This window comes from Natrix helvetica, assembly GCF_964273705.1.
Source record: "Natrix helvetica genome assembly, chromosome: 3".
NCBI classification, from domain to species: domain Eukaryota; kingdom Metazoa; phylum Chordata; class Lepidosauria; order Squamata; family Natricidae; genus Natrix; species Natrix helvetica.
Genome location: NC_138549.1, coordinates 25,756,801 through 25,782,100, shown reverse-complemented (window position 1 = coordinate 25,782,100; position 25,300 = coordinate 25,756,801). Strand labels below are relative to the sequence as shown.

The following is a 25,300-nucleotide window of genomic DNA, read 5'->3' as shown; positions in this document are numbered from 1 at the left end:
CTTCTCTTTCTCCCTCCTTCCCCTGCCTCTCTCTACCTCCCTCCTTCTTTCCCCCTCCTTCTCTCTGTCTCCCTCCTTCCCGCCTCTCTGTCTCTTCCTCCCTCCCTCCCTCTCCCTTTCTTTCTCTCTCTCCCTCCCTCTCCCCCTGCCTGTATCTTTCTCTCTCCCTCCCCCCTCTCCCTCCCTCCCTTTCTCTCTCCCTCCCCCCTCCCCTGCCTCTTTTCCCCCTCCCTTCATTTCTTCATCTCTCCCTCCCTCTTTCTTTCCCTCTCCTCTCTTTCTCATTCCCTTCCTTCCTCCCTCCCCTCTTTCAATCTCTCTCTCTCCCCCTCCCCCAGCACCACTGCTACCGAAGGCATAAATTTTGCGGAAGAAAGGCTGGAAGGCCCACCAAACAAAAACAAAACCAACTCTGGGCCTGGCAACGGGAGCGAGGCTCACGTCTCCCCCCCCCCGCCCCCGCCCCGCGTGCCTTCTTTTCCCCTCCACCGCCGGTCTAAAGATAAAGTGGATCGCGGCTAATTTAAAGGTTGGTTTGTGTGCGAGCGAGCAAGACTCCGCTTCTCCCCCGCCGACAAGAGACGAGGGCTTTGAAGGTCGCCAGTTCCTTGTCAATAAGTGCCTTTTGTCTAAGCCATATTCAAATGGGAAAAGCATGGCTCGCCAATCGCCATAGAAAGCTTAACCCACCATGAACATTGTCCAAGCACCGAGCCTTCCGCTCCGGCCAGATTTACTTTGAAGTGGGGCGCGATGAGCTGTAGTCAATTTCAACTCTATAGACTGGGAGGGGGAGACGGGAGGAGGGGCGTCCCCCCAGCAGAAAGCAAGCGGGAGAAAACTTGTTTTAGCCTCCACATTGTCAGATACCTTTCATCTCTGATATATTTCCCATAAATGATTGGGGCGGGGGGAGTGAGGGGACTTTGCCCTATCCTCCTTTTCACCACAAACTCCTCTTTCCTCTCAATTGCAGCCTCACCCAGGATGCCAGTTCATGTTTTCCCCACCTTTACCATTCCCCCCCCCAAATCGCCTTTCAAAAAAAAATCCATGAAATCTTCTTTGCAAACCTCTTTTAATTTCTGCCATTCCTTGTGGCTGAAAAAAAGACCACCCCCACCCCGAGAATTACAGTGATACATTCCAACCAGTAATAAGTTGGGAGAAGCCTATTTGTGTCAGGCAAATTGTAGGGAAAGGGAGATAGGTAAATTCTAGCCAATCCTTCCTCTTTCCTCAAGATAAAATCTTAACCAGTCCCCAAACTTCTCCAAGAATCTCTAAGAGTGATCTCCCATTGTTTATGATCCCACTATAGTTAGATGGAAACATACTGTCACATTTCAAATAGCTAGTGGTGTATGTTGCTCAAACCAGATTTTTCACTCATTATTTGCTTAGAATGCAGTTTGAAAGGTTAGGTTGGTTAAATAAATGGCACCAAATTGCTTTCCAAGGGGAAACCACAGATCTTTGAAATAATATTGGTTAGGAACGCTTTAATCCTATTTCATATTTGTCCTTACTTTTTCATCCAAGGTGGGAAAAATATTGCAGCTCATGTTATCATCTGCCCTCTTCATCTCTCTTCCAACAATAAAGCACAGATGTGAGATATAAGAAGAATATTTTTATTTCACTTAAACTTTTTTTTTACTTATGTATGATCAGGTTAACAGGTATGAAGGAGGTACTATGTGTTATTTTTTTTTTAAATTGTGAGAAAGCCATGGAACAATAAAGAAAGAATACTACAGCCCCAATGATAACCTCAATTATTTGGAAGTAAGTCCATTAGAATGAAGTATCTTCTTCCTAGTAATTGTGTACCTCTAAAGATGTTAAGTTTCACATTAAGCAAAACACGAGGGGCTGGTAATAGTGCAATTTCTCTTTCCAAAAGGAGGACAAGAAAATAAAATGTATAAATTAAAAATAACGCATTTAAAATCAGCAAGACACTTTCCTCCCAAAATAAAGACTGGCAAAACTTAAATTACCTTGTGAAAGTCCAGGCCTTTTCCCACTGTGTTTTTCTTAGTATCTGAATGGGTTCCAAATAAAGACATGGAAAACAAGCAAGCATAAGTTTAAAAGTGGTTTGTATTCAAGTTCCCTTTATATACTTATGGGTATAGATATCAAAATGTCCTTTCCTTTGTATAACAATATGATGAGGGCATTTAAAAACTTTCAGATGGACAGCACCATGCACTGGACTAAAAAAAACAAGTATATATCTATAAACTACTGAACATCAACACACTGCACAGTAGACATGCATAAAGCATCTGTTTTCACATTACATTATTCATTCAAGTAACTTGAAAAATAGGGTGAGGTTTCCTCCGAAACAAACCACAGAATTATAGACAGCTTTCACCAAAAGTATAACAGTCTTCTTTGGTGTGTTCTGTATGCTATAAAAAGAAAAAAGGGGTGCGGGGATGGAATGATATCTAAAAATTAAAAAAAATAAATTAATTTAGCTGTACAAAATAAATCACTTCCACATACAATTTATAACAATGACAAGACTACGTATTACAATACAGGCACATTATTAAAAAAAAATCCCACTCATTTCTACAAGCCCTGGGAATCGGTAGGCAACCAGTTCCTTATTCAGTGGTCTCTGAGGATAAATTAGTGCTCTTCAGAATATCTGTAGGGTGTTTATGAGGAACCAACATTTTGCATTTGAAATGTTTCACTAACCACATCAGAATTTGTCAGTGTTCCATGACCTTTCCCTTGAATAGCTTGGCAGCGAGGCCAAAGGTAATTTACTTTCCCCCCACCCCATTCCGTTTATCCATTTATGACAATTTACTTTGGTCACTGAATCATTGCATATAATTGCAGGTGGTGAAAAATATGAAATCGCTTATAAAACCTTTGTATAAACAAGGATGAAAAGCTGGGCTGTGTAAAAAATATTCTTTCAGAAAGAAAGATTGTGTTTCTCCAGCATTTCTAACTCTTTCAAAAGGAAGAGGTGGACAAGAAGGAGAGGTGCGATCCAGTGCTTTACTTTGGATTCCATTTCCAAGCATTGTTCTCTCATAAATCTAATACACTTTGATTCAGTGTGACTGGCTCACAAGTAAATATACTCAGATGCACAGTCTCAACTAAGAAATAGGCAAGGGTGGATTATTTTTTAAAAGGAGAATTTATAAACGAGTCCTGCTAAAACAGTTGCCTATAAATAACACCAAAATCAGTGAGAAAATTGCTTTCAGGTACCTTGAATGCCTAAAACAATAATAAATAATTGCAGCATTTTACACTGACACCAGCAGTATTTTATTTTTCCTCTCAGTCCCAAAATTAGAGCTCAGAAAAGTTTTAAAAATTAGATTTTTTTTTTTAAAAAATGAACACATGTAAACTAAGAACCTAAAGATATGGAAATATTGATGTCCTGAGGCCAGCCTATAGATCAATGCAGATTATTGTTTATTCTCAATATAAATATTTAGCATAAAAGAATGAAAAGAGAAAATCTGGCTTCTTGTGAAATCTTATTCAACTGGGATTGCAATGCTCACTCCTTCCTTCAACTATCTTTACCTGGAAGTAAGCACCATTTAAAGATATGGCCCAATCATCTATGCAAGCATTCTTAGCATTAACCTTCAAGGAGCAATTATAACTAGGAATAGCCAGAGTTTCAACATTAGTGTCAGTCTGATGCAAAGATCAGTTCAAGGATTATATTCATGTGCTCCATTTTGAGATCTTTTGGAAATTAAAAAAAAACCAAAGGCAGTGAACAAAATACAGAGATTACTATATGAATGAAAAAACACACACCAATTGGCAGTTTAACAAATGACAAATGTAGAGCGGAATAAATCTTTCAAAGCTTATAAAGCTTACTCCTGGCATCAAGAGCATCCATTCACTTATACTGCAATCACAAACCACATTTCTGGTTTTATTTTGGAAAACATTTTCATGGGACTGTCAAACTGGCTATGCATAAACTGCAAATAAAGCTATGCCTTGAATCTCTCCTTTTATCCTTACAGACTGGTGGGGCTGAGGGTCAGAAAAGTAATGCGTGTTGGGTCATTCTTTAAATCCAAATTGGTTTTAAAAAAGATTCTTCTTTTTTTAATAAAATAAAAAAGAGATAAGTCCAATGACTTAAATTAATTACATATACAAACACCATAGGGTTTCATTTAGTTAATAAATAGACCAAGTGAACAAAAATGGCACATGTGTATGCCATTCTACAGTTCTAATGAATAGTTCTTGACTCAGAGTTCCCGTAGGTCTCTTCCTCCTCATCTTCCTCCTCAGAAGAGGTGGCATTACTGGATGAGGTATGGAGGTGGTTGGCCACCCCACTGGCCTGGCAAACGTACCATTCATTGAGATTGGTGACCTGAGGAGAAAGGCTGGTAGGCTGACCCCTTCCTGAGTCCTGAAGTGGGGAAAGAGGGACACCCAAGGCTGTCCCCACGGGCTGGTACCCATGAGATCCTGGGATAGGAGAAGGTGGTGGGGATTTGCAGTGGATCTTCATGTGTTTTCGCAAAGAGCTGGGGTGTGTGTAGGACTTATCACAGCCTCTGATTTTGCAGAAATATGGCTTGTCACTGGTGTGGACATGGGAGTGTTTCTTTCTGTCACTGCTATTGGCAAACTTCCTGTCGCAGCCATCAAACTCGCATTTAAAAGGCTTCTCCCCTGAAAGACAAAAACATCTATCATAGGTCTCCTTGTGGAAAGAAAGAAAGGATGAAAGCCAACCTGCTTGCATTTACATGTCAAATCAAACACTGGGATGATGGAGTCAGGCTCTAGCGAAGAAGGTTTAAAGCAGCTTGTAAAACAAGAAAGGGAAAAATGGAACATTATATTGCCATTTCTCCCCCTCCATCCTCTCTCATTCCCCTCCCCCACCCTGCTTGCCACATGCACACTTTTTCAGGATCATCATCACCATCTCTCAATAATCAGGCAGCATGTCGAGGTTTAGATTTGCTTCAAAGCACAATCAATACCATCCAAGAACATTTTCGAAACAATGATCCAATACAGCACGACTTTCAGACAAACACTTCCAGGGCAAGAGAAAAATTGCTTCTCATCCACATTCTCCATTCTTACTAAAAATATAAATTGATGATTAAAAGAGGGAGGGGCTTGTAAAAGCTACTCAGGGAAATTGACATATCTTCAGAAATATATATATACCCATAATTTCTTCCAAGAGCAGCTGTTTAAACATATAATTGAGTATTTTTTAAAGCCACTAGGTTCTCAGATCAGCTGCATTCTCAGATAGGAAAGCATTCATTTCCCCTCTGTGTCATGCTTTGCTTTACTACTTGCCAATGATTTTTAGTGGACAAACTGTCCACTAAAAGGGCAAAGCAAGTACCCTCATAAAAGGAAGGAATTTGCTGTGGAGGAAGGATCTCACTTCCAGGGGAGTGGGTGATGTCAGAAATCTATAGTGACTCCCTTTCAGTGGGCTTTATTGCAGCTTAATAATAAGTGCAACTTCAGGCTGTCTATTCAGACATAATTCTAACTTCCCCCTGTTTAGAAGCGACAAGAATTCTCCTCTAAAAGGCAGAAAGCAAAATCATCTGCAAATCTGACTCTTGATGCAATAGAATTATCTGGATGGATCCCATAAAGCCTCACTGTCCTGCTCTGGAAGGGTAAACATTTTTGTTGGTAACACTATTATAGTAAAAAGAAAAAGGAAGTTTCCTTTTGCTATTTTAGTGGTAGAAGGGAAAATACAATTCTTGCAGCCAGCAATAGGCATAAGTGGCATTCAGGTGGATTTTGCCACAAGAAGCAAGTCCAGGGCTGCAACGGGACTCTCTGCCGGGTGAGGATGCCAGCTACAACTCCAGGCTTTTCTCCTATTTACTACCGCAAACAACCACCATCTGCTCTTTCAGGCGCTGCATTCCTCGGGAAACCCTTTTCCAGCGCAAATATTTTCCTGCAAGGGGCCGAATTGCAAGCGGCGCTGTTTAGTTCAAGCACGGCAAGGATGCGACTCTCCTAATATTGCTGCGTGGTTCGTAGAGGCTTCCTGGGCCCAGTCAGCCCCACCCCACACCCACACCCCCAGAGGGATTTCGGCAGCGCCCGGGGAGAACGCGAGTCGAGACCAGCCAGTCCTGAACTTTCCCTGAAATGCGAGGCGCCCTCGGGAGACAAGGGGCCTTCTTGGCGAGTTCCTCCCGCAGGAGCGAAAATGTTCCCACGGCGAGACTTCGCTCCCCTCGCGTTTTCCCTGGCGCGTTTGGCTCGGGCTTGCAATCCATCTTGCTAGGAAAGGGACTTTCAAGGGAAAGTCACGCGAGACGCCTCCGCCGGCCTGGTGTTGGCTTTTGCCTTCCTTTCCGAGGAAAGTTCACGGCGAGGGAGGCGCCACGGCAGCACCCGCCGTCCTCCGGGCGCTATGGGAAGTGAGGGCCCGGGCGTCGTTGCCGGCGGGGCCGCCCGAAAATTCGCGGCTTGCAGAGAGGCTCCCAAACAGGCCCGCTTTTCTCCTGGAAAGGGAACCGACGTTCAACCCGGAGGAGGAGGAGGAAGGGGACGGCATGGAACCGGAGCCTCGCTTTTCCTGCGCCCTGAGAAATCCAGCTTTCACTCAAAGGAAGTACCTGTAGCTGCGAAGTTGTAATGCATGCAACTTCGCAGCTACTAAGATTGTTGGATGAGCAGGCACAAAAACAGCCAGGGAAGAGATCGAAGCCTGGGAAACAGGCCCCTCGTCAGTTAACAGGCTGCTCATTTACCACCAGCTTATCAAGTACTTAGAAGCAAAGGAACAACTTAAAAGCCAACCATTAACACACCCCATCATCAGCATTTAAAAAGCCACATACAACCGGTATCCTATAAACACACAGAACAGAACACGCTCGGCTAGAGAGAAGTTCCCTGAAGGTGGGTTCCAGCACAAGTCCGAAAGCTCGGAAGACAAAACCCTCTGATCCCGGTGACCCACCCAGACTGGATCCTCCAACATTATCGTGGGATGCGTATACTCGCCTGTATTCGGAAGCGATCCCTCTCCTCTTCTTCCTCCTCCGGACCAGCAGTCGGGAAAGGAGGAGAAAAGGCCCTTCTTCTGGCCCAGCCACGGCTTCCCTCGGCCTAACCCACCCGCAGCGTCACCTCTGCCCGAGCCCCCTGCGCTCTGCAACCAAAGGCACAAACTTCCTCCTTGGAGCCGGGGAGAAGAGCCTTCTCGTCTGTCGGGTTGCTGGCTGGCTCTCGTCTTCGGAACAGGCTATTCGGAAGAGGGGAAAAACGCATCGCGACCAGGGCCCGCAAGAGCCGGTCAGCTCTCTGGCCGGCCGGCGGTCCTGAAACTCTTCCAGTCGGCTAAGTTGGCTTCCCGTTTCCTCCTCGCCTTTGTCCCGCAGACCTGACCGAGCAGGCAGAGAACGAGCCCGACGTTCCGGTTCCCTTACAGGCAGGTGGCCTGGAGCCAAAGGGATCGCCTTCCGAGCCTCTTTCTCAACTACAGCTACCCGGGACAGCGAGACCTTGGAAAAGTAGCCTATCCAGTGGCGGAGGCTGAAGGAAAGGGGAAGAGCCCCCCAAAAGTGCGGGTGGGGAAAGACCAGTTAGACACACACACACACACACACACACACACACACACACACACACACTTTTATCTCGTCTCTCCGCCGGGTGGCAAGGAAGAAAACGAGAAACAAAGAATTTCTGCACCCAACAGGGAAGGAAGAGGAGAATCATTTATTCTCAGACCTGCGGGACACAGGGAACCCTCCTCCCTCCCTCCCCACGTTCGCCTTTCCCTACAGGGCTCCGAGAAGTCTGTAGCAGAACAGGCGGCAGCTGCGCGCAGCCAGATGGGTTTGGTCGGGCAGATTCTCCCCCTAAAAATCGACCGCTCTGGTCGCCTGGGGCCATTTGCTTTGGCGGCTGATGAGCGCATTGCACCTTGTCCGCCTTCTCTCTCTCTCTCTCTTTGCGGCAACACACAATAAATCAGGAAAACAATTAGATGAACTCCCCCCCTGTGCTGCCCACCTTCCCCATAAAACGTCTCCGGTGGATAATATCTGTCTACAGGCCACTATAAATCCCAACTGCCTTTTAAGGGGAATCAAAAGGCTGTCGCAGATCAAAACCAAGCCGTAAAAGTTAACAGCGCCGTAAAAATCCAGTTCCACTAAAAAGCCTCATCCTCTCCTTATAGCAGCCACAGGCACAGTCGTCTCCCCTTCCAGGGCCTCTTCTTCTCCACTTTCGGAGAGCGTTGTAAAAATGTCTCTTCGGTCAGCATATAGAGATACGCGCATGTCTTTCTATCAAACGGCTCCAAAACAGGCCAGAACCATAAAGGCAACTAGAAGAATCATGCCTAGATTTTGGTAAACGTTAAAAAAAATACCCTAACCAAAGGCTTACAGCTCAACCAAAGTCACTTCTCTGGATTCCACATGGAAGACATGTCACAATTGCACACACACACACACACACACACCCTACACTAAAGAACACAGTGGAAACACCCCACAACATCCGTTTGCAGAAAAGAAAGTTTAGAGCGCGCCGGTTCTTGGTTCCTGTGGTTTTCTCACTTCCCCAGGCGGTTTGTGTCTTTCCCATGCCTCCCCAGCACTCTTCGTCTGTCTGGTGAAGAGTGTTGTGGAGCTGGAAAGGTCGCTAGCTGCCCAAGCCTCCCAGCTGGGAGCTCTGAAGCTGCTTCCCGCACTTCCAACACGCGCGGAGACACGACATAACAGATATTTTCAGGGAAGCCTTTCGCTGGCGGCGGTGCGGAGCGATCGCGGCCAAGAAATTACTTATTCATGATTTTTTTAAAAAGGCACATGTCTGAACCGACGCATGGAAAGAGGAAAGGAGGAGGTGTTGGGATGGAGGAGGGAGAGAGAGAAGAAGAGAAGTCGAGCTTCGCGTGGCCGTGAAAGGCCCCACGAGAAAAAGAGGCAACCCACCTGTATGAGTCCGCTTGTGGATCTTGAGGTTCTCGGAGCGGGCGAAGACCTTGCCGCATCCCGGGAAGGGGCAGGGGAAAGGCTTCTCGCCCGTGTGCACGCGGATGTGGTTGATGAGCTTGTACTTGGCCTTGAAGGGCTTCCCTTGGCGGGGACACTCCTCCCAGAAACACACGTGGCTGCTCTGCTCAGGCCCCCCGACGTGCTCCACCGTGACGTGGTTGACCAGCTCGTGCATGGTGCTGTAGGTCTTGGAGCAGGGTGGCGTCCCGCCGCCGCCCGCCTCGGCCTCCAGCCACTTGCAGATCAGCTCTTGCTTAATGGGCTGCCGCATGTAGCGCAGGAAGGCGGCGGCGGTGGCGCCCGCGTGGTGCGGCGGCTGCGGGGGCGACGCGTGGTGCGCATGTGCGGATGGGTGCGAGTGGTGGTGGTGCTGCTGCTGTTGCAAAGCAGCGGCCGCCGCCGCTGCCGCCGCCAAGTTGACCGGATAGCCGTGCGGGGCAGGGCCGTAGGAGGCTTCGGAGCCGGCGGGCGAAGGGCGGAAGGGCTCGATGCGCCCGTAAAACTCCGCGGCGGCGGCGGCGGCAGCCACGGCCAGCCCCAGGCGCATCTGGCCGTTGAGCGGGTGGTGCCCGCCCGAGGCGCCGCCGGGATGCTCGTGGAGGCCCGGGAAGACGGCGGCGTGGAGGTCCCCCCCAGCGCCGTAGGTGCCGGCCGAGGAGATGAACATGGGCGAGCTGGCCGCCGCCGGGGGCTGCTGGAGCTGCGGCGGATCCCCCCGCAAGCCCGGCTCCCGCCGCAGCGACAGCTCCCGGCCCGCCGCCGCGTAAGGCTGACTAGCCGAGGCGGGAGACGCGCCGTTGGCGCCAACTCCGCTGCCGGCCGCGGCGAAAGTCGCTTCGGGGCTGGCCGGGCTGAGCTTGAGCGCCCCCGCCGCCACGTGCTCGGGCCCGAAGGGGGCGGTAGCAGCCGCGTCCGAAGAGCCCAAGTCCCCCGGGTGCAAGGGATGGAAGCCGCCGGTGGTGGCGCCGCCGCTGCCGCCGAAAGAGTCGGCCAAGCGCAGGCTGGGACTCCTCTTGCAACTCAGCGCGGGCTCCATGCCGCCGCCGCCGCCTCCTCCGCCGCCCAATGGCCCATCGAGCCGCGCTGGGGTAGCCCGGGCCTGGCCCAGCCCGGCGGGGGCCGAAGCCTTCCTCCCCCTGCCCGCCGCCGCCGCCGCCACCGTCACCAGCGCCGCCGCCTTGCCAAACATGGAGCGATTAAGCGGCTCTTTAACTTCTTTTGTCTCCTCCGCTTCCCAACTCGGCTGCTCATTCCATCCGCTCCCCGCTCTGGCCTCCAGCGATTGGCAGAGCGCTCGGCACATTTGAGCGGCGCGGTTGGGAACCAGAGTTTGGAAATGTGCGCGGGTGGGATTGGAGGGAGACCGATGATTGGCAGAGGCCAGGGCAGCGCGATTGGCTCCCATTCAGGCCGGGCGCTCAGCGGGGAACCGCCCTCGCGCTCCTGCCTGCGTCCTCTCCCCCCTCCCACCTTTTTTTCTTCGCACTTGCTCCGCAGCTCCTTCTCCCCCTCCCTCCCCCGAAATAGTTGCCCTCGGCGGAAAAGCGAAAGGGAGATAAAGAAGGGGGGAAAGTTCGCGCCTCGTCGCCGAGGAAGCGCCAAGCGAGCGGGCGGCCCGTGGCGGCGGCCGAGGCGGCTGACTCTGGTCCAGAGTTGCGTGGGGAGGAGCTGGGGCTTCCCTGCCACCTGTAGGACGCCGGGTTGGCAGCTGAGCCAGGCGCTGGATGGACGGTCCTTCCGCCTGCCTGAAGCCTGCAACTCTGATTTGGGTCTTTGGGGAGCGGCGCCTGTCCAAAGTCTTGTGTTTACAACAGGTTGTTTCTTGGCAAAGGCGACACACAGGCGCGTGGAGGAGGATGGTGGTTAGAATAATCCACATTAAGAGCTGCACGCCGTTGACACTCATAAGCGAGAACGGCTTATCCTTGTAGGACTAGGGAACATCCCCAGTTCCAAGGAACTTTCCCTACCGAGTCATCCTGCTGAGACTGTCCGGTCTCAGTTCTACGGAGAAGTCCTTGCGCCAATCCCCGAGAGAGCCAGCCCCACCCGAGCAGACGTGCCATTTTCCACGCGGGCACCGGAAAGGTCCCGTGGATATCCATTTGTTCTTCGACACTCCACATTAAGGACCCAGGCACTGATCTACCCAAGGCCGTCTCGTGGCTCCAGAAGAACCCGCTGTTTTGCAAGGGAGAGGAGGCGACGAGAGGGCTGGGGAATCGCTGGGGAGAACTGCCAGCGCCTCTTTCTTTAGAGAAAGCAAAGCATCCATTGCTGCAATCTCTGGGGCAGAGATAATTCGTTTTCCAGAGTTCCGACTCAAACGATCGAGTCTCAGAAAAGAAATAGATTCCCCTTATTTAGTTCTTCCCCGCATTATCATCTCCTCCTCCTCCCCCAGTCCGCTGAATTAATTCCACAAATGTTAAATCATTACTACATCCAAATTTAACTCGCGCCTTTCGGGTCTCCTCCCCTTCCAACTTTCCATTCTGTTTCTCCAAACCGTTTCCTTAACCCTTTGGGGAAGAGGGGTGTGTGACATCTGACATATCAGAGTGCTTTTTTCTCCGCATAAAGTTTGCCAGGGCCTTTCAAGAAGGCGCTCGAACCGTTTTCAGAAACAGGTGGGGGGGGGGAAACCCCAAGGAACAAGTTCTGGTCAGAAAAAAAGCATCGGAGGGAATGGTGGGCCCCCAAACTGTAGCTCCTCCCCCTCCCCTTCGTTTTTCTTACATTGATGCAAATGGATTAATTTTTGTAAATCCCTATTTTCTAATGAATGCGATTCCTCTCGCATGGGGGCCTGTGGGAATGGCTAAAGCAAGCCTCTACCATTTGGGAACGGAAAGTGCTTGCTCTAAAAAAAACCCGGGGTGAGGGATACGAACGGGAAGGAAAGCGGCCCTTTACAGTTCGCGTGGGGAGCGCCAGCTGCTGCGGGAGAAAGCCTCACAAACGGGCAGTAGCATTTCCTTTAAGAAAAGTTACTAGTCTAACTTAAATAGCGCGCGAAAAGGCGGGGGACTCTGGCGGTTGGTTCGACGCGCCGCACCTAGGCTGGGTTGTTTTTTTTTTTTTTTTTTTGCGAAAGACCTGCGTCTAATTTGCCACAGCAACGATGCGAAGGCGTCCCATGCCAAGTTCAATTTTCCGTGCAATAAAAATTGTTAGACTTTCCTCGAGTTTTTAGCCTAGAGAGGGTGGGAGGGAGGAGAGACCCCTTCTACCAGGAACCGCCCCCTCTTTCTCACTTGCCCTCAGGTCGCGAGATAAGGAAGGGCCGCCCGGGTAAGTCATTACAAGCATCTGTTAGGATCTGGCCACCCAGCGAGTAACGCGTGTGCTTCTCAATTAAATGTGTTCCTGAGCAATATCACTTGTCTTTCCAGGTAAAACCCGCCGGATCCAAAAGGACTCGATTCCCTAGCAAGCGTGTTTAGGATCCTAAGTGTCTAGAATAGAGAACACTTGTCAGTGATTCTTTCACCGTTGTGCCATTCCAGTGTCCTGTTAGGTTGGGTGCTTAAGGAGGAAAGGACCTTACTTGAATTCTCAAAATCAAACTCTGTCACGCAAGTGCCCCAGGTCAATCACAGACCTGAGTTACAGTGCTGCAGCTGCGCGCAGGTCCCTCGAACCGACGTCCCTGTTCACCCTCTTGTCCAGCGCAACGACACGATACGGAACTGCCCTCGATTTCGAGCGTCTTAATCCAAATTGCTCTCCCCATCCATTGGTTTCTTGAGTTTTTTTTTGTGTGTGTGTTTGTGTATGTTTGTGTGTGTGTGTGACTTCGATGCTTCAAGGCTGGAAGGACGGGTGAGGATCGTAACCTTGCATGCGGGAGTGGTCGTCGGGTTTGGAACAATATACGGGCGATAGCGAAAACTTCTTGGTGGGACCGAATGGATGGGAAGCTGCTGTGGAACGACAGACGGGGCATACAAGCTGTTTTTGAAGAGGCCTGACTCTGTCAACACGGGTTTTGCACGCCTTGAGGATGTGAGACTCGCATCTAGTACATGCAACCCGAAGCCAGGCAACCCAGGGGCTAAGAAGCCCATCCTGTGAGCCAGACTGTCATTGTTGTTATCTCGGGCCAAGCAGCAAATGGGTGCAGGCGGAAGGCTTGTTCCCTCCCAACCATTATCATCATCGTCATAATCATCATAATCATCCCTGTTATTATCTTCATCACCACCATGGTCGCTGATCGTTAGTGGACCAAGGAAAGCGTCTCGTCAGCGCAAAGTACCAGCAGCATCTAGATGGACCTTTATTCCGCAATCCTGGAGTGGGAAAGCAGCAGGCTCGCTTCTGAAGACAGTAAAGCAGGGAACGAACCGCGCCGTTGTTATGAAGCCACTGCTATGCAAAACCGGGCCTGTCTGGCCAGGATTCCCTCTTCGAAATTGTACATACAGGGCGAAACATTCGCGTTTTACTACTGTGGGCCATTCAAAACCTACCAGAGGAAATAGGTTGACGTTCATTCATTATTTCGGTATATAAGGAGTGTTTACTTTCATGCTGAAACACCTGTTCTTCCCTTTATTTCGCCAAATATAGTATATTCCCCAAACCAATTACTGTAATGAGCCTCTCCTTTCTAGTTTGTTTATTTGTTTTGTTTATCTCCCTTCCCCTCCCTTTCTATTTCAGTCCACGGCACGTTTCGTAAATCAGCTCTCTAGAGTTCGTGTTTTTGTTTGCTTGCTGTTTAAGGCATTTGTTTGACGGTGGCATTATGCAAATATATGATAATGATCTCAAAACCCATTTGCAAGTAGTTGTCTTTAGTGCACACATGTTATTGATATTCGGGAGGTGGGGACGATATTCTAGAATAGAGAAAAATGCCTTCTGGGGAATAATTAAAACGAGAGAGCAATTAACAGCTTTTCTCAAGATCCTTTAAAAAGCCCTGCCAGCAGAACAGGCAGCACATTCTTCAGGCGCGCGTGCGTACACACTCACTCTCTCTCTCTATAGTTGTGTTAGTCAACACACTGGGTGAAGTCAGTTGAAGTTGGGATAGTTTTCACTTTGATTAAAGCCCTTCGCTTCTTCTTTCCTTCCCCCCCTCCCTTCCATAGCTTGATATGTTCTGTGAACACACCCCAGCTGGTCGCTTTATGCTCAATGTGCGATGTATGGAGAGCACAAAATAGTAATAATTCAATAATCGGGTTAAGTACGTTGTCAAAATCTACCATGGGAATCGGCTAGGAAATCAGAAGAGAGAACAAATTATTGTGTAGAAAGAACAACTAATTCAGCTACGAATTTTTTAAGATCCTGACTCCAGAATATTTTTGAAGAAATTCGTATGATTCCTCTCAAATAAAGGAGTTTGGGAGAGATTGATTTTCTCTTTGTTCACAAGTACCTGTTAGTAAATTTAATGTCCTCACCTCCATCCCTTCTTCCACAGGAAATAAAATCCCGCACCTCTCATATGGCACACACACTTTGTCCCAATGAAACCAGTAAATTAAGTAGCTGTCCCAGCCCATTTCTATGCTAGTGATTTTACTGCGACGCCCAGCCGTTGCTATGGCGATCTATCTACCACTAATGAAGACAAGCTTTCCATTGCTATAGAAGATGTTATAAATCCCCCGTGTGGGTTTTGAGCTTCATGGATTGTTTGGTTCTTGATCCTTTTCGCCTCAGCTAGCTTCCATTCAAAATATTTTTTCTGCTACTGAAAATGTAAGGCTTATCTCTCGCATTTAGAGCTCTGCAGTGTTCATTCAGGAAATTTTTGCAGTGTAAAAAAGGAAGAAGAACCATTAATCAATGGAACAGATTTCCTTCCAGAGTTGTGGGTGCTCCATCACTGGGGGTTTTCAAAAATAGACTGGACAACCATTTGACCAGGGTAAGATTTCTTGCCTTGAGCAGGATTGAACTAGAAGACTTCTGTGGGTCCTTCCAGCCCTTTGATTTTATGTTCTAAAAGGGTTACATTTCACTTGATCTTATGTCACTAAGAACGGGTTAAATACATAAGGCCCTTGGGCTTTTTTTTTAACTTCAGGATAGAACAAATGTGGGGTATTCAGGTGGATCCCTCAGCGAGATCCGAAAGCTGTTTCAAATCAATGGCTGATGTATCCAAGTAATAATCAGTATGCCAAGCAAATAGATTTCCCCGGTTTAAAACTGCTGCTTCCTATGCTTTGTCTCAGCTCTGGATCAATTAAGCTGAAGCAAGCCGCTTTTTCTTTTCTTCCTCTCATACAAAGGAACGTGCCTCCACCTCCATTCCAAACACACACAGGCATACTTACCGAGATTCTAATTTGTACAGTTGTTGTGGTTGTGGCAGTGTTGTTATCTGGCATGATCTTGCAGGTTAGGTGCCGGTGGCAGAGAGAGCTACAGGGATTTATCAGAGCAAAGCCGAGCTGGAATGCAGGCAGCGACCCCAAGAAACCGCACTTAGCATTACAATCCTAAGCACATCCTGTTCAAAGTAAGCAGCACCTCGAGTTAAAACGGGCTTTGCTGTTCCGTGGCACTATATTGAATCTATTGGATCGCACCCCGAAAGAACTAATGCGGGATGACTGCGAGTAAAAAAAAAAAACTCCTTACTTCGACAGGTTTGCCTACTACGAATTTTTGAAATCGATTTGGAAGGAGTATGGTATGTTTATTTACGTGGGAGGAAACCCAACAAGGTTTTCGCTTGAGTAAATTTTTAAGAATCAGTTGTGAAGCTGTAGTTACATACCCATTTGTTGGCAAGTCCAATACATATATTATTTAAAAATACTTCTAAATAACCTCCATCAAATTGTGTTGTACATGTTCTAGTTTTTTCCCCCTCAACCCCTTGGGGAGAAGGATACATGGCCCTAGCACATACAAACAATATCCACGTGATGATATATTTAGAGATATCACCCACAACTATTTGTAACGAATGGAATGAAAATTCCAATTCTGTTCTCTGTGCTCTTAGCTCTAATCTGCTTTCTTGATGCCCATCAGAAATTTGAGGATGCTTATTGGGCTGCAGAAAAGGTTAAAACAAACAAACAAACCAAAATGACATACAGAAACCCACTTCAGCTTTGAATACATACAGTGAGATTGAGATTTCTGTATTTTCAAAAATGAATGTTTTCCCCTAAATATGGTGATAAACATGATGACTGGCATTTTGGGTAATATTGCTTTACAGTGAAGCTAATTTAATTGAACTTATTTCTGAACCAGCTGATACAAAAAATACCTTGAAGCTTTCCAAAATAATTTGAAATATGTGTTTGTGGCTGCTCAAAAATAAATCTATAGAATTCAGTGAGACCTACCCATAGTTCAGTGAGATTGTAGCCAAAAACTTAAATTCATGCTGCATTCTCTCAGATTAGCAGCCAATATATTTTCCCCTAATTAAAAGGAATATTATAACTCTTTTTAATAGTGAAAACATAACTGGGTTGTTAAATGTATGGTATTACAGAATAAATACCATCTGTTTCTCTCTGTACATAGAATATATAAATATATTTCTATCGTTTATCTATCGCCTCAACCTAACCATCTTTAGGCAATTAGAGATCAATTTAGCCATCTGAAATTAAACTGTCACATTCACAGGGATACAGGAAAGACATCAACATTTGTAATGGCTGCCTCTCTGTATCCCAGTTTTTTTCTGTTTCTAATATTGTCTCATTTTGTGTATATGTCAGTGTGCACTTTACTTTTAGAACAGCAAATGGTGTCAAAATTAAACGGTTGTCTCTGGTGATGATAGAGGTGCTTCTCCCCCCCCCCTTATTTTTCAGCAACCGATTAGAAGAAGCTTTTTTGAGTTAAACTAAGCAGTGACATTTTGACGTCTTCCCTAAGTATAAGCAATATGGTTCCCGGATGCTTCCCTTCCTTATGAATGGCAGCAGGAAGGATCTGACCCCAGGTGTAGCAAGGGAGGGAAAAGCAACCCCAAGCTGCCACTTGTTCTGCATTCCCAGAACAAGGCCAGCTGGCCAGCCCCACAGCTGGAGAGAGGCCGCAAAAAGCAGGGCAAGGCATGCCAAGGAAAACCTCAGAGTTTCTTTCATTATGCATGCTTCTATAAAAGGATCTGATTTTTGTAAACAAACAAGCAAACAAACAAGATTTAGTGATTGGGTTAATTGTACTTCCACTCAAAGTGATGAATTTCATCAAAGTTGTGTGTTTTCCTCCATTGACACTATTGACACCCAGACACACGCAGTTTAGGTGGATTTTTAGCAGCTGGGTACCTGGGCATCTGGAACCCCCTCTCTGCTCCTCTTCTCTTCCCCAAAAGCCTTGTGCTCCAAAGGGCCACAGTCTCTAGCCAAGAGTGAAGGGTAAACGTTAATAGGATTGAAGGGGGAAGGTGAATATGGCTTCTTCTTTGACCTCTTTGGCTATTGTGTGCGCATGTTGTTTTTAAGCACCGTCTTTCAGAAGTTATATATATCTGGCTCAGATTGTCATGATATGTAAGGGATTCTCTGTCCGAATGCTGGCAAAAAAGAAAGAGGGGATAGGATCGGAGTGGTTCTGATGGTGGCCACTCCAAAGTGTAGATTACAGAAGGACGCTGCCCTCTACAGACCCTCCCCTCTTCTGGTCTTCAAAGGTCAGAGGTTGAAGGGCCTAGAAATGGTTGATCTTGAGTTTGGGAACTTCCTGTTGATGAGCCTGTTGAATTTGTAAACGCTTGTGATACAGACAACAATCCTAGGCAAGCAAATCTGAAGAAATTGGTGTGTGTGTGGGGGGGGAAGACCCTCCTCCACCAATTCATAGTAATTTGGGATGACTTTACAGGCGGAATTTATAATCTAAAAAAATGGAAGGTTACCAGGAAATCTTATTCGTCCTCTCTTTTCCCTTTCTCAAAATTCCTCTCCCACCACAATTTAAAACAAACGCACTGCACAAATCATGCAAACTCTAAACACTTTTTATTTGGAAACAAATCTAATCAACCTGAGGAATAAACAAATCCAGCATAGGCGCTCAAGACATTATCTGACAGATTCGGATCTCAAGAATGAAAAACATTTTTTTTAAAGTTTGGGTTTCAATGGGAAACAAACCAGCCTAATAACAATAGACAGGCCGTGTTAATCTGAGGCACATTCAAGGGGGTGGGGGTGGGGTGGGGAGGATCCCCTAAATAACATGGAATTAATTGTCAAGCAAGCAGCATTCTGTATTTAAGATACTTTATCTTTGGCTGGGATTTAAGAGTACACTCCACACACTTCCTTAGAACATATTTCTAATTCAGGTTGCAGGTTTACATTTGCTTAACCTTGAGTAAATTCAGGGAAAACCTAAGAAGCATCCTCAGGTTTGGGAAGAATCGGGAAATTGCAGTTCTCCGTGAGAAAAGGTTTACAGCAAAGCAGAAATTGGATTCTCCACATTTTGAACATACTTTTTTCCTGTACAGTTATCTCCGTGCAGGAGCCTATCCCTCTGGCCCAAGAAAGTCTGTTCCCACATCCAAGGAACCGGGAGCTTCTGCAGAGACCCTCCGAGAGGCAAAAGGATCTCATGGGGTCCCCCCCCGCCCTTCCTGTGATCCCAAGGCGTCAATTTCAGGATTCTCAAAGTGGCCGGTTTTGGGAAATAGTAAGACCACCAAATATAGCAAACCCTGCCACCTTCTCAGTCTGGAAAAGAAAAAGGCATAAACGGGAAAAGAAATAAACTTACAAGCAAGGGACGTCTTTTCCCAAGAGTTGCTCCTGAGAAGCTTCCCAGACCGTGCAGACCAGACCTTCAAGAAATGCCTCCGACGGACCTCCCTTCCCCAAGGAACTTTGCCTGCCGGCTGCTTTCTCTCCTGGTAAAGGCGGCGCTGCGAAGGCTGCACTTCGGCCAATGGCCCGTGAAAGAGACGGCAGGCTCGTTTCTAGGAGCTTCTTTCTCCCACCCCCACCCACCCCTTTCCTGGTCACTCCCGTGACATGGTTGGTGTGTGTGTGCGGGGGGGGGGGGGGAGAACGAGAAGGTTCTGCGGTTTGGAGACAAATAAAGCGGGAGGGGGAGCAATAGCAAGAAGGTCGCCGGTCAAGCTTTGAACTTTCTGCAGGGGAAGAGGAGAAACGAAGTTTTGGAAGAAAAGCGCAAAGTTAGAGCCTACGGAGTTTCCTGCTGGAAGGAACTATGTTATCCAGACACTCAAGCGTCCTGGACAATCAAGAGGGAGGAGGCCGCTAAGAGGAAGGAAGGAGGGAGGGAGGGAAAGAAGGAAAGGAAGGCCACCTTCACAACCGTTGTGGGCGCACTCCCTTCCCTTCTTTGGACAAAACAGAGGAAGCCAAGACGCCCTTTCCCCATTACCTTCCCTAACACCGGGTGGAACGGATCCTCGAACGGACGAGTTCAGGCCGCGTACACCGCCTGTGCAAATTGCGCCGCGGTTCAAGTTCGCCCGAATATCAGGAGCTTTGAAGAGGCCGAGACCGGCTTTCCCGCTGCTGCCGCTGTCGCCACCTCTGGCCCGGCTTTTTTGCCCGCCGCCCACAAGCTCCCGATTCCAAAAAGGGGCGAAAGGCGAGCCTCCGCAATACTGGCTGGCCTGATCAATAAACGAGAGGGCGCGTCTCTCGGGGTTGCCCTCTCCGCCCTCCTCCTCCTCTTCCTCCGCCTCCTCCCGCCAGCCGGTCAGAGAAACGGAGGCGCTGGGCAGCTAGTCTGGCCAGGGGACACGGTAAAAGCCAGTGAAAGGGTCGGGGCGCCCGCTTCGCCCTGCCGAGGCGGTGAAGCAGTGAGGGGCAGCGCTTCGTCTTCAAAGCCCTTTTCGGCTGTCAAACAAAACAGCCACGGCTCAGGGCAAAGAACCAACCGGGTTTACTTCTGGTTAGCTGGGATTAAAACACTTCTTTATTTCATAATTATTTTCTGCGTGCGTGTGCGTGTGTGTACGCGCAGGCTCCCCCTCGAAATAAAGCATAAATAAAACAAAAGGATTTGTCCAAATGTACTGTTAAATCTTGTATGTATGACGTCCTGTCTACTAGTCCATACAATATATTTTAATTATTTACCGCCAAACTAATCTTCCTTCCGAAATCTGTTTAAAAACAGGCCCATGTTAAGTAGTAGTAGTAGTAGTAGTAGTAGTAGTAGTAGTAGTAGTAGTAGTAACAATAACAACAATAAAAATATGAACATAAGAATTGCAGAATTCTGCGATTGTAGAATTGTAGCTTCATAAAATAAATGGAATTTTAAAGGAAGAACTGCTTTCCGGATTTTCTAGAGCCGCACAAGCGGGTTATTGGTTTTGCTAAATGGAAGAGAAAAGATGGCGCCATTACTTCTTGTTACTGTTGTTGTTTATTTCAAGATTGCTGTTTTGTGGGGTCAATTTACGCAAAATAACGCAATCCAGTTACGTTGCTGGTAGTAGCGAATATTGGGAATTTTCACAGGATGTTTTTGGTCGATTTCGATCCCCTCACCTCCTTCCAAGAACCGGCAGCCGATTCCGACCCCGCTGGTCTCATCTCGCTCCTTCATACACACGCACGCGCGCGCGCACGGATCTATCGGCACCAGGTTGCAGGGCCTGCCTGCCTCTCCGCGCTGCCCTCCACGACGTGCGGCCAGCTGCCTTGCCCCCTCCTGGCCGCCCCCAACCGGCCCTCTCTCTTCCTTGACACAAGGCGCAGACATCTCTATTCGCACCCGAATCTTCCGCGCAGCCTATCTCCTGGGAAGGGAGGGGAGGTGGCTTAGGAACTCCCGTCGGTTTCGGCCAAGCCCTAGGGCATCTTCCGAAGGGGACTACCGCTGCCTGCCTCTTCCCGCCGAGCCATTTCCTAATAGCGGGTCTTCCTTCATAGCCAGCCGCTTCCCCAGCCTCCTGCCCCACCCCTCGAAAGTTCAGAGTGACGGGGTCCCTTCTCTTCTCCTGGGGGGACTGAAGTCCCCGGGGAGGTCCTGCTTCTTTGCTCCCTTCTCAAGCTGTGGCCGGCGCTCGTTGCGGGCAGCGGTCTCCTCCCGCCTCCTCCCCCACCCCGCCAGCTTGTTCTCTCTGCCCTCTGATCCAAAGGTTGCCTGTTTCTCGCCTTGGCTCGGAGGAAGGAGGTGCCCACCGGGATTTGGAGAGCGCTGCCCGCTACCCGGGGCGAAAGAGGGGGGGGGGGGAGAGAGAGGGGGAGAGAGAGAGGAGGAGGATCGGAGCCAGGGACTCGCGAGTAGCGATTAGCCCATCTAGGGTGGGGAAGGCTCGGATTGATGGGCCGGAGCGACCAATGAGAGGGCGCCTGGAGAATGGCCTGGCTGCTGTTAAAGGGGGCGGTGGGAGAGGAGCTGCCAGTCCAGCCTAGCAGCTAGCGGGAGAGGCTGGGAGGAGACGCGGGTGGAAAGCGTGGGATAAGAACCAGCCACCGCAGCGGCGCCCACCTCAACAAGGAAACGAGGAGGAGAGGCGAAGGGAAGACCAGGGAGGACGCCCCCCCCCCCCACGGCGCGCGCCAAAGAGAGAAAGGAGAGGAGGAGGAGGAGAAAGAACCGGCTCTCCCTGCTCCCTCTCGCGGTTGGAGCCTGTTCATGGCGGGCGCTAGCCATGCCTGAGTGGGACCCGCGCCCGGCCTGAGGGGCCGCACGTTGGGCACTTCCCACCGCCCGCCTTATTGTTCCGGACTGCCTTCTTTTCTCCTTGGCCTTTTTTTTCTTTTTCTTCTTTTCTTTCAATCCCCCTCACCGCCCTCCTTCCCTCCCTCCCTCCCGCCCCCTCCTCCCCCCGCCCCTCCCCTCCTCCCCAACTTCAAGTGAGCGGTTGGGTGGTTGTGGCGAGGAAAAAAGCGCCGATTTCCTTCCTCGCCGAGGAAGCCGCGGCGGCGCCTCGCAAGTTTGGAGCTAGTCAGGCCAAGCGAATGGCGGGCGGCGGCGAAAGAGAAGGAGGGCAGTGAACCCAAGCAGGGCCGAGAGAGGGGGAGCGGGGGGGGGGGAGAGCCTCGGAGAGAGAGAGAGAGAGAGAAGGGGGGGCGGAGGAGAAGCGCGGCTGAGGAAGGACGGCGTGTTTGTTTTCGGGAAGCGTGTGGCGTGTGAGGGGGGAAAAAAAGCCGCCACTCTCGCTTCGCCCGCGCGTGCGCGCACTTCTTTTCCTCCCTGGGTACGTGCGTGCGCGCGAACGAGGGCGCGCGGCGCTCCCTATATAGCTGCTCGCCTGTGTGTGCGAGAGGCTGTTGGTGTGACTGTGGCGCTGACATCTCTTCGCCGGGGGTTTGTGTGCCTTGTGTTTTTATTTTCCCAGGGAAAAGCGGGACCCCCCCTCCCTCCCCTCCCCCCCACCGCTCTCTCTTTCTTTCTCTCTCTCTCTCTCTCTCTCTCTCTCTCTCTCTCTCTCTCTCGCCCCCTTCCTCTCTCCGGACTGCTCTTTGCCTTCGTCCCTTCAGGGCTGTCCTTCCCGCCTGCCGGCCGGCCGGCCCACCCCCGCCTCAGCCGTTTCATAGCCTTCGGGTCGCCGCCTGCGCCTGGACCTCGCCTCGGCAGCTCCGTTCCTTCGTTCTTACTTTCGCTCCGGCGGCGGCGGCAGCCCAGAGCCCCGGACCTTGGAGCGGGGTTCGAGCGGCATGCTGCTAGATGCGGGGCCGCAGTTCCCCGCGCTGGGAGTGGGCACGTTCGCCCGGCACCCGCCCCCATCGGCGGCGGAGATGCAAGAGCGCGAACTGAGCCTACAGAACAGCTTCGTGGACTCGGCGGCGGCGGCGGCAGCGGCTCACCTGGGGGCCTTCAAGCTCAACGCGGCGGCAGCGGCGGCGGCGGCTCACGAGCTCTCCCCGGGGCAAGGCTCGGCTTTCAGCTCGCAAGCGCCGGCTTACCCGCACGCCGCCCATGTCGGCTCCTACTCCGGGCCGCCTTTCAACTCCCCGCGGGACTTCTTGTTTCGGAGCCGAGGCTTCGGGGAGCCGGCGGCGGGCGGCGGCGGGCAGCACGGGCTTTTTGGGGCGGCGGCAGCGGCGGCCACCGGCAGTCTCCACCACCCGCACGCGGAGGCGCAGAGCCACCTGCTCTTCCCGGGCATCGGAGATCAGCATGGCGCTCCCGGTTCCCCCAACGTACTCAACGGGCAGATGCGCTTGGGCTTACCCGGAGAAGTCTTCGGTCGGTCGGATCAGTACCGGCAGGTGTCCAGTCCCCGAACTGATCCTTATTCGGCGGCCCAGCTGCACGGCCAATACGGCCCCATGAATATGAACATGGGCATGAACATGGCGGCACACCACGCTCACCACCCGCACGCCCACCCGCACGCCCACCACCATCACCACCACCACCACCACCACCCCGGGGCCTTCTTCCGCTACATGCGCCAGCAGTGTATCAAGCAGGAGCTGATCTGCAAGTGGATCGACCCGGAGCAGCTCAGCAGCCCCAAAAAGAGTTGCAATAAAACTTTCAGCACCATGCACGAGCTGGTCACCCACGTCTCCGTCGAGCACGTCGGGGGTCCTGAGCAGAGCAACCACATCTGCTTTTGGGAGGAGTGTCCGCGCGAAGGGAAGCCCTTCAAGGCCAAGTACAAGCTGGTCAACCACATCCGCGTGCACACGGGCGAGAAGCCTTTCCCCTGCCCCTTCCCGGGATGCGGCAAGGTCTTCGCCCGCTCCGAGAACCTCAAGATCCATAAAAGGACGCACACAGGTCAGTCGGAACGGACGAGGAAGAAAACGGGGAGGGGCGGACGATGGATGGTGGCCGCGGGAGAGGGCAGATCGGTTTTGTTTTTTGTTTTAAAATCTTTCTTTCCGGCTCAAACTCGAATAGACAGGTTTGCTTTCTTCCTTCGCCTCGATCCTCCGTCTACACGGACCATGGCTGGTAAACCCTTTAGTTTAGTTCATCCCTGTGTTTTTCATTAAATAGTACAGAATTTTAATTTTTAGCAATTTTTACAAAAAGAGGAATATTTTTAAAGGTCCACGCGAGTCTCGCTACTGAGTTTTGCACTTCTCTATCGGAGTAAAACCATACGTGAATTTAAGTAAATCTAGTTAGGAACCAGTCATTTTCCTTGGAAGACCGAAGCACGGGCCACGCTAGAGCTGGAAATGCGGGTGGGGGCGTAAGGCGGCAAAAGCGAGCTGTACCCCTCCGTCCTTTTTGAGCGTAACAACAAAGGGAAACTCGGAGATTTCGAGGATTACTTGCACAATAAATATACAATTCCGAGGACGCTGACTTAGAAATCCATCTGATTTATTTCTGGATAAATATGTAGAGGTCTGGAAAGTTACCGAAATACACGCATTAACTGCATTATCCAGGAGAATGAATAAGATACGGCGCTGTAAAAACGAGCATAGGGAACTGAAAGTAGATTCGCTTTTCTTCCCAAGTGAATTCTGTTTTACAGCAAGGCGTCCCTCCTTTCGCTTTTCATTTCATTTTAAGGGGGTAAGAAATAAGCAAGTTCTCATTTTGAAAGTCTCAGTTGCAGCCGCTGAAGCGTTTTTGCATTATCTTGTTTATATTTTGCAAACAACTGCCGGAAATTTTAACGTTCAGGGTTAAGATCTTCCGATTTATAGGGCCAAAATTACTCGCGATTTTGCAGTTAAGTCCAAGCGATGAAATTAAAAGAGCGTCAGTTTCCAAGGGTTCCCCCCCCCCCCCGTCACATTTGAGCCCAGACTTTTCTCTCTCTTTTTTTTGTGCCTCCCCTCTTTTCTTTTCCCTGGAAAAAAAAGTCAAATATTTGAGCGATTTCCGGACATCAGTATTAACGAAGAGACCTCTCTGGGCCTTTCTGGTTGTGTTGTTGACGTGATAAGGACGAACCGAGGTGCCAGACAGGTTTTAACGAGGTTTAACAAACCCGAGACGTTGATTTGCAGGGAGATGGCCGCGATTTGACACTGAGCGGTTTGCCTTTAAGGAATAATTTACGTACTAATGGGATTTCTTGTGAAATTGCCCATCTCTCCCACCTCCGATTTAGAGGGAGGGGAGCGGAGGTTGTGGTGTTTGAATTCTCACACCTACAAATTACTCGGAAATCTAGCAACAGGGTGAAAAAGGTCGAAGAATATTCTAAGAAAAGATTTTGGAGGTGTTTTATTCCATAGCCCTTTCCCAAATACCCCCCCCCCTCCATTGCCACCCAACACCCCAGTCAGATCTACCAGGATTAACTTCCAATGTCCCGTCCATTGACGCAATTTATTTAAAAAAATAAAATAAATACAGCACTTTTTCAGATCTTGGGTCGCCGTGCTGGT

At 49.6% G+C, this 25,300-nt stretch overlaps 2 protein-coding genes across 3 annotated transcripts in view; one reads left to right on the top strand and one right to left on the bottom strand.

Annotated features, from left to right (window-relative positions):
• Positions 1 to 1,665: 1,665 nt before the first annotated feature.
• On the bottom strand, positions 1,666 to 10,458 carry ZIC5 (Zic family member 5; the record flags this gene model as incomplete). Of its 2 annotated transcripts, XR_014175034.1 has the most annotated exons (3): positions 1,666 to 2,462; positions 4,039 to 4,707; positions 8,991 to 10,458. XR_014175034.1 is itself a non-coding variant. In XM_081948902.1 (2 exons), the coding sequence occupies 2 exons, from the start codon at positions 10,456 to 10,458 to the stop codon at positions 4,256 to 4,258; spliced, it is 1,920 nt and encodes a 639-aa protein (XP_081805028.1). In that variant the 3' UTR covers positions 1,666 to 4,255. The 2 variants fall into 2 exon arrangements, 1 of the variants encoding a protein (XP_081805028.1); XM_081948902.1 differs by having other exon boundaries at positions 1,666 to 4,707.
• A 10,942-nt stretch (positions 10,459 to 21,400) lies between these two features.
• ZIC2 (Zic family member 2) overlaps positions 21,401 to 25,300 on the top strand; it is a 5,511-nt gene continuing 1,611 nt past the window's right edge. Inside the window, exon 1 of the mRNA XM_081948168.1 lies at positions 21,401 to 23,723. Within this exon, the coding sequence (XP_081804294.1) occupies positions 22,652 to 23,723 (1,072 nt within the window). The 5' untranslated portion in view covers positions 21,401 to 22,651. The remainder of the gene's footprint in view (positions 23,724 to 25,300) is intronic.